The sequence below is a fragment of the Aquila chrysaetos genome, chromosome Z (assembly GCF_900496995.4).
Source record: "Aquila chrysaetos chrysaetos chromosome Z, bAquChr1.4, whole genome shotgun sequence".
Taxonomy (NCBI): domain Eukaryota; kingdom Metazoa; phylum Chordata; class Aves; order Accipitriformes; family Accipitridae; genus Aquila; species Aquila chrysaetos.
In genome coordinates, this window is record NC_044030.1 from 73,433,702 (window position 1) to 73,442,928 (window position 9,227).

General features: G+C 49.2%; 1 protein-coding gene across 3 annotated transcripts in view; it reads right to left on the reverse strand.

Annotated features, from left to right (window-relative positions):
• Positions 1–9,227, reverse strand: part of LOC115337259 (cuticle collagen 2-like) — a 142,101-nt gene that overhangs the window by 131,839 nt on the left and 1,035 nt on the right. The window contains exon 2 of one of the 3 annotated variants that reach the window (XM_030005399.2): positions 8,701–8,817. The exons of the other annotated variants lie outside the window; for them this stretch is intronic. Within the exon in view, the coding sequence (XP_029861259.1) occupies positions 8,755–8,817 (63 nt within the window). The 3' untranslated portion in view covers positions 8,701–8,754. Of the gene's footprint in view, positions 1–8,700; positions 8,818–9,227 lie in introns of those variants that run through there. 3 annotated transcript variants of the gene reach the window in all.

Genomic DNA, 9,227 nt, shown 5'->3' on the forward strand with positions numbered 1-9,227 from the left:
TAACACCAATGAAGAGACACAGAGCTGCTGTTTGTCTCCTAGGTGGCTGAATTGCCCTCTGTATCCTCTATGAACTACTGAAAAAGCCTGTGGCAAATTGGCTTCTCAGTTGGGCACCCAAGCTGCCTGCCAAAGCTGGGGGGGGTGGAGGGGGTTGGGGGTGCTGCTAACCCACAGCATCTCTCTCTCTCTCAACCTCTTTCAGTGGGCTTTTCCCAAAAGAAGGCAACATCAAAGGGGCAGAAGATGATCCAAAAGCATCAGTGTCAAGGGTCTGTGTTTGTCTACTTCCATTCCCTTGGTCCCTCTCTCCCCCAAAAACACACAGGAAAAAATTATTAAAAGCTGTAGCCACCTTGGTACAAAGTGGTAAATGTGATAAGGACTGTTGGAATTCCCATAAAGGGAACAGAGATGAAATGACGTGTTCAGAGCATTCAGTACCAAACAGTTCTGTTGGTCTGGGGTTTCTTTTTCTTTGTTTTGTTTTTAGGGGAGGAGGTCAGGGTTTTTGTGGGGTGGTACTGTTTGGTTTTTTGGGTTGGTTTTTTTGTTGTTTGTTTTTTGTTGTTGTTGTTTTTTAAAGTGATTGTTTCCTCTTATATTGCCAGCAGAGAGGTAAGTGTTGGAGCTGCAAGCAGAGAGGACCAGTGCCTGGTACCTGCACCCTGTACTCCCATGATCAGAGTGGGTGCTCCCAGCTGCACACCTGCTGGCTGCCAGCACCCAGGCACAAGCCCCTCGTGGCCGTGATGAGAGCATCATCGAAGACTAAAGACTGGGTGGCAGAGGAGGAGATAGCAGGTTTTAGGCACAGAAGAGAACCTATAAAGGGAGGGGTGAAAAGCGATGCAAGGGTCACTAATAGCAGGCAGGAGGTGTTGCTTGCAGCACCTGGAGAGAGTGAAGTGGGCAAGGTTGCAGTATGGAAAGGTGAGAGCCGCTGTGGCCATCCTGACACAGTCAGACAAGTGTGAAGGAGCATCAAAGGATCCAAATGCCACTGAAATCTTGACTGAGACTGGGGCAAAAACTGGGCTTGTGTCCTGGGCTTTCAGAAAGTGAAGACTCCTTGATTTCAGGAACAGATAGATTGATATCTTGGGAACTTCTCTGAACTAAGGAATCTGTTGATTTTTTGGGGTAATTCGACTTCACATTAAAAGCTACCTTGATTAGTGTCCCTGGATTTTTCATCATGCATTGTACTGTTCTGACAACTGACCCCATTCCTATAGCAAAGGACTGGGGTTTTTTTCCTGAACAGACGAAGGAAGTGTCTTGCAATATAGGTTCATCCCCCCTCTAAAAATGCAAGTTTGGCTTCAAACACGCCAAGCAAAAAATAATTGATTCCTTGAACCAACAACCTTTAACAGCTCCCACCATGATATCACATGCTCTTCCTGAGGAGACCTGCCAGTTTTTCCCTGGCTCCTTTCTAAACATCCCAGAAGAAAAACGCAAAGGGAAACATAATGAAGGAAGGCTGTGGGGAAATTCCCCTTTTACCCATTTCCAGAAAAGTGAATTCCTTGGGATCTTAGCTAATAATCATATAATCTTAACTCCTGCACAAGAGTGAATTTCTTCTTACAAAAATAATGTCTCTTGTTTCCATTTCTCATTTCCATTCCCCCAACAAACCCAGAAGTTCTCAAAAACCTGATACAGTGGCTCAGATAGTACAAGTGAGATATTTTATAGGAAGAGTGATGTTGGGACAGGATCTGAAAAGAGAGGGAGTGGGAATGAGGGGGTGATTTGACCCAAGGCAGCAATAATTCTCCACGGGAAATAGCTTTTGCACAAGCCTGCTGGAACTATCCCTCATCGAGCAGCACCATACTAACTCTGGAAGCAACCAGTCCCTCAGGAAATTGTCGCAATGAAGCCAATGGAAATATTGCTGGAGTAAGAACAGCAGACCAGTTGCCAATACTGATTTTGTATTGACTTTCATGGACCTAAGACAGCTGATACTTGGAAAGGTTTATAGCAAATTTAGCAACAGTTATCCATGAAGCTGTGTAGCATCCTACCATCCCAAGATATACAATATGATTATTTTTTATTCTGAAGCTGTGTTGCAAATTATAACATTTCTGACATTTCTTTCCAGCCTACAAATGACTGATCGTATCTTTCCTGTGAATTTGGGATTCTTTCACACCTTCCCTCACTTACACACCTCTACATTCCTAAATTGCTGCACTCTATTTCAGTTTGCTGATTAATACTGTCTATTTTTTTCACCTCGCCTGCACAAAAGCAGTGTAAATATAACTCCATGCTGAGACATTTAAAGATCCAGGAACCAATTCAGCAAGAAGCTTCCATGTGTCTAAGTATGCTAATCATCCCTGGCTCAAAGTCAATGTTTCACTGCTTTGCTGAATTGAGATGCTAAACGTAATCTTCAGAGGAACTTCCTTGAAGATCACATACATCATTGCATTTCAGAGTGTTACTAACTATGGAGAGCTTGGAGATGTAGGCAAGAGCATGGTACAGTACCCCACGCTTTTCCTTGCTAAAAGAGACAGAGGTCTATGCATGATGCACGCAAAGACTTGACAAAAATCAAAGCAAAAGTGACTGGCTCCTACTGAGTGACTTTAAAAGGAGCCTGGTATAAATAAAATGTGTCAGTTTGCGTTTTGGTGCCAGATTACAGCCTCAAGTTTTCAAAACTTTTTTCCTAACTGCTGAAGATTTTCAGATGGGTAAGTTCACAGCTCTATTAATCATTGTTATACCTATTCTGCCTGTCAGCTATTCCCTCTGAATTTGTAACATCATAAGTCTTCTGCTCTGTGAAAGTATATTCATGAATGCCTCTTTCGGAGCACAGAAACCAAAGAAATGTTTCTAGTTTCAGAAATAGTGAAGTTTTCTCAATGTAAGCCAGCATGTTGAAGCATTACAAGCTGATGGTCAGCACACGTTATAACTGTTTTATGTAAAAAAAAAAAAAAATTAAGCAAACATTGCCATAATTCCACATTCACAAGGAGAGAAAAAGTATCATTTAATTGTCTCTACATGACAAAGCACACATAAGCAAGGAGCAGAAGATTTATAGCCCAGTTGGTCTCATAACCAATCCGAATTATGATGTGTCTCTGCTCACCCTAACAGAAACATCTGTCTAACCACCCAGGCTAGGGATAACCACTGCTATCTGACATTCCAATGGTTTACAAGGACAACGCAGTTACAGCTGCAACTCTGCCATAAGCAAACAGCTGAATACTCTGCTGAATGTATCACAATGATTCAGACTGCTGAGGTGCTTCTTCCTACCCTTAGTAACAGGCTAGGAGGGATGTTCTTCCAAAAGAATGGAGCTTCTGCTACAAATCTTGTAAAATTTGATTGGGGGGGGGGGGGGGGGTGGTTTTTTTACCACCCTTGGCCTGGCAGAAGTTAAGTTTAACGAGCTAATGAATACTTCTGATTCACCTTCCTTATGTCTTACACTGACATCTGACAGCAGAAAACAAATTCAGAAAAATGGAAAAAATCCTTGGGAGAGAGAATCCAAATGGAAAAGCTCACTGCTTTTGCAAAATGTCGCTGCTTGTTCCAGTTGTCCCTCTGCATGGCTTGCTCCTCTTGGCTGCTTTCGGCACAGATTAGTGACCTTCAACCCTGACAAATATGTTGCTCTCATGCTTTTATGACCTCCTAATCTCTCAGAAGGTGACACATTCTGAGATTAGAGTAAATACACCAGGATCCCAGTGACAGCATAATACAGATGCAGCTGTGATGAATGCCAATTAAAACAGTAGCAGCATGTCACAGCTGTATACAATTACTTTTAATTAGCAAGTTTTAAACACACTGTTATCAGGCACCTCTTTGAAGTGTGCAACTCGAATAGGTCCCAAATACATGATTTCTTTGAGTAGCTTTCTGCTAGAGAGCTACTGCATGAAAGGCTTTGGCAGAAAAGCTTTGCATGATCTGCTAGTATCTCCCCGAAAAACGCCTCCTAAAGGATAAAGGAACTTCAGTTATGGGGGGAATTTGGGCACAGGACACTGCCCAGATGAACTGTTAAACGCAACTTGCCTACAGTGTTCCCCATTGCATGTTCAACTTTACCTATAAAAATACAAGTTAAACAGTACAAGCAGGTATCTACAATAGAGTTCTGCAAATACCTACCCAAAGAGAAGAAAAGTTAAGGTTGCTTTTAAGCCCCATTTGCCACATTCCAGACCAATTTTACAAACAGGGTGTCTTCTCTCCTTCTCACACCTCAGCGAGAATAGAGCCCCTGCTTAGGACTTGTTTCCACTCTACTGGAAGGTCTGCCTGAAGCATGTGGAGACACTCTGACTACGCCTATCCCGGGAAAATAAACACTGCCAGGGATGCTGCCAGGCCCAACCATTGATGCTATCAAGCTAGGAGAATGGTTGCCGGCGTGCTGGGGCCCATGCAATCCCAGGCAATCCCATCCCCACACGGGTGCAGGAGTCCACAGGGACCAGGAGCCACTCCCAAGGCTATGTGCATGCAGCCACCCTCTCTGGGAGGGAATGGGAAGGATGTGGTCAAACGGCAGCAGCTGGCCCCCAGGCTAAGGAACAGAGCTTGGCACTGGCTCACAGTAATTCTAATAAACACAGCAATTAGGGCTAGCTTTAACTAGATTGCTTGAGCAATGCAGGTAGTCTGGGCTCCAGGAGAGGCTGGGCACCTGAGCAAATCTTCATAGGCTCCAACAGACCTGCACTGCTCAAGGAGGGGCTATCTATGCTGCCACATTTTCACTCTGGTTCTTACCTAAACTAAGGTCTCACCCCTTGCCCACCAGTTAAGTCACCATAATACACGTACCATAGGATGCAGGAACGGCAGGTCGAGAGTTGGATGCCAGTGCAGGGCAGAATGGCCACCCATGTCCCCAAAACACATGAATTCATACAAACTTTAATCATCTTAAATCAAAGAAAGGGAATGAATGCTCAAAACTGAGTTTCATGCAATGGCCCAATCCTGCAGGGAGTTCCTGCAGGTCCAGGGATGACCAAGGGCGCTAGACATCATGCACAATCAGGCAGCTGTAGCCCAAAACACTACTGCTTCCCTAGGCGTGCAGCTGCTCGGTGCACTTCCCTGGTAGTCTGATGACTTTCAAGTGCACTTGCTTCAACAACAGCACAATCTCCTCTGTTACTAAGACCAAAGAAACAACTGCTTATTGCCTGAGCAGTCATAGTGCAACTAAGAAATCATGTTTCATATTTCAAAGGTAACAGAAATTACAATATGGAGCGCTTGACATCTTAAGAGATCTATACATCATGTTGACATACATAAACAAAAAATGAGGCCATACTGCATAATGTCAAGCAGCTTTTTAGCTTGTTTTAAAAGAGGCAACCTTTACAATGTAAAGACACACTTTATTTAGGTCTGAATGGGTCATTTTTCTCTTTCTGGTTTTTTACCTGAGAGTAGAAATTCTTTTTTTTTCTTCACCAAAGTTTTCTCTCAAGCAGCTCCTAAACACTTGTGCTTAAAACTTCATGATCTCTATAGAAAAATATAATCAATTCTTAAGTTTTTGTAGCTTTTGTTAGCTTCTAATAGAACTATGGAAATTTTCCAGCAGCTGCGTTAGTTTCCACAAAGCAAGAGTGTGCAGGGCTCTTAGTAACCCACCTTACCAAGAGACTCACAACAGCAGCATAAGGAGAGGCAGGCACATTATTTTTGTGATTAAGAACTAGCGGGTTTACTCTCCATTTACTTCGACCATCCTATTAGTGCAGCTAAGACATCTGCATAACATTTCCTTTTGCTATGGTTCATGTGAGCTAAATAACACATATGTTAAAACCCAGGCTTTCAGCAGCTTTTAATAGCAAGGAAAAATAAACTCCTGCAGTATTACAGATCCACATCTCTGTCTTGGCTTTCATTACCTGATGTTATTTAAAGAAAATTAGTGGCTTAGAACTGACAAAACCTATGGAAAGGAATAATGCATCGAGCTCATTTTATCCGGTATGTGCAGGGAAGGTTTAGATAATAGTCTTTCAGTTAAAATGCTAGGACTCCATCTCACTGCATGTTAATGGGGTAACTGAGACATTGATTTCGACATGTCTCAGTCCCTGACCCCTAACAGAGGCACCACGTTGTATCCATTCCTCTAACTTTTCTGCCTGCTCTGTTCAGGCTGGGAGCTGGGAATGGGGTTTTGTGCATATGGCACTCGGTGTACACAGCACTTCGTGTACATGGGCACTGAGTGCATACAGCACTTCGTGCATACAGCTCTTGCATCCATCACCCACCTCACAACTATGCGTAGATAACTTTGTGGCAGAGGTAGCACAACCTGAATGGTATCGCTGAGCCAAACCAACCACTGCTTCTTGTAATGCCTTCTCCTGTCCCCTTCTGATGTGCACATGTATATAAACAGATGCATTTATCAGATGGCTGTGTCTTTATTGTATGGATACCACATACCCTGTTTCTTTTTAACAGATTGTTCTGTCATTGTTCCACTCATTTGTTGCTGTCTGTAGAGGCTGCACTTCAGAAACTCTTATTCCAGGTGCCTATCACTGGATTGTCTGTACTGAAAAAAAGTTAAGATGACTTTTAACTGAGTACTGATGTATAATACTGTTTCAAATTTATAACGGCAGAAAACTTTTTGGAAGTATTTTACTCCACTGTTTTTATGAGAAATCTCTTTTGTGCAAATTAGTCTTTCCCCAACTGGCACAGTTACAAAAATAAACAGCCTGAAATTTAAAAAAAATCTAATAAAGTAATTCATTCAGGTATTATTTCTGAGTCACAAATCTGTTGCCCCTCTAGAGAGGGGGACATGTTCCCAAGAAAGGCTGCCCCCTTCATCACAAATGCCCCACTTAGTGGAAGATAGTTGTGAAATTTCCCCTCAGCAGGCAGATGACTGCAGCGATGGAAAAGCCATGCTGCTCAATGGGCTTCGTGAGGAGGTTCGTGTTCATCTCTCCGTCTTGTCATCTGATGGAAATTTAGAAGATGCCTCCTGCAGAAAAATTTGTCCTGGCAGCCCATCCAGATGACGTTAGCAGACCCCTCCAAATTTCCAACAAACACAACTTAAAAACCTTTACTTCTCAGACTGCGGAGGGCACAGGGATTGCATCTTACTCCCATTTCACCCGGTGAGGTGACCATGACCCCTTCTACAGACCTACAGCCCCTAGCCTGAGATGTCCTCCAGAACTGGGTGCTTGGAGGATTCTGCATGCTTCACACTGATGAAGAAGAGCAAACAAGTGTTGTTGGCGTGCACATGCCTGGCTCTGGGGTCCATGCTTGAGGTTCTCATCCTACTTCCTAGCCAAGGGGTGCAGAGAGGGTGCAAGGAGTGCAGCAAGGACTTCGCAGAAAGCCTGGGACAGGCAGCTGTAGCCGGTCCCACCTGCCTCCTGCATCCTCTCACTGTGGGGCTAGGGCTGGCTGGGACATACACAGGGGAATGGGGCAGAGGGGAGGAGAAGGGAAAGGGAAAGGGGGAGGGGAAGGGGAAAAGGGAAAGGGAAAGGGAAGGGGAAGGGAGAGGGAAAGTGGAAGGGGCATACAGCAGACGAGGTGGCCCAGTGGGGGCAGAGTCGGGGAAAGGCAGCCCACGGTTCCCGGGCAGGACGAGCCTCGGCGCCGCTCCCCCCTCTTCCCCGCCCCGCCGGACTCCCCGGCAGCAGCCGTGGCCGCCCCCGCCGCAGCAGGCAGCCGCGCCCGCGGGGGGGGCCGGGACCGGGCAGCAGTCACCGGCGGGGCTGCCCGCGGATTGCTCGCCTTTCGCGGGAGAGAGGGACGAGCCGGTGCGCACCCGTGTGAATGCACAACCGTAACCACACACGTGAATGCACGACCATAACCACACACATACACACACGCGGGGCGGGGGGGGGGGGAATATGGAAACAAAACCGCAGCCAGGTTACAACCCTCGTGGCAGCTCTGCCGCCGGCCCGGCCCGGCCCGGCGGTGCCCAGCGCGGGTCCCTCCGTCCCCGCAGCTCCGGTGCTCGGCGCTGTACCGGCGCGGCGCGCTCCGGGAGCTAAGCTGGTCGGTGTCCTGGGGGTTTCGCGGGTCCATCCCATAGCCCAGCGCCTCCCTTCCAAAACAAATACCCGAAAGCGAAAAATAAATAAATTTTTAAAAAGCCACCAGCGCAGGGCGGACGGAGCGACCGGTCTCTCGGCCGCCGCACAAGCCCTGCGCGCTCCCCCGCCGCCCGCCCGGGCTGCGCCGCGTTAATTTCATAGCACCGGCGACATGAGGACCTCATACCTCCGGACAACTGGGTGAGTCATAAATACACGGCGGAGGGCTGAAAGCCGAGACTGTTTACAGCGACTTTGCAGCGGCCTCCGGCGAGACCAACCGCCGCCCGCCGCGCAGGGGCCGCCCTGCGCCCAGGGGCCCCGCAGCGCAGCGCGGCTGCCGGGGGACGACCCGCGCCGGCGGCACCTGCGGCCGGCGAGGGGCGAGGAGGGGGCGGCCTGCCCGCCGCCGCCCGTCCGTCCGTCCGTCCGTCCGCCCGTCCGCGGCGGCGGGAGCGCGGAGGAGCGGCACTGGGGCGCGGGGGGGCCGGACGGCGACGCGGTGTTGGGTTACCCCGGCCCGGCCCGGCCCGGCCCCGCCGCCGCCGCCGCGGGGCCAGCGGGTGCCGCGGGGCTGCGCCGGCGGCCGCGCAGCCCACGGTATGTCGGGCCGGTGACTTCAGCCGGGAGATATTTGGAGGCTCCGCGGGGTCCGGTGCGGGGGGCCAGCGTGTGTTTGGGTCTGAAAGCGAATCAGCGGAGGGCGCGTCACTGCCAAAGGGCCCTATAAATCCATCTGCGGCGCCGAGTCGCCCTGGCAAAGCCCCCGCGTCCGCGCGTCCGGCTCCGCGCTCCCCTCCGCCCGCGGGTGCGGCGCCCCCCGCGCCTCGCCCAGCCCCGCGCCCCCGCCCGCCCAGCCCCGCCGGCGCCCGGGCAGCCGGGAGCGCCCAGGCCCAGCCGGGGCAGCCGGAGCGGGTGCTCCCCGGCACCGGCCCGGCCTCCCGCCGCGCTCCCCGCTTGGATCTAAGCTTTCGCCGCGACGGGACCCCAGATCTGGAGGAGGAAGCCTCGCTGCTGCTGCTGCTGCTGCTACCGGCTCTACAAATCCCAGCGCCGGCCTCTGATTCTCCCAGCAGGCTGAGGGGGGTGGTT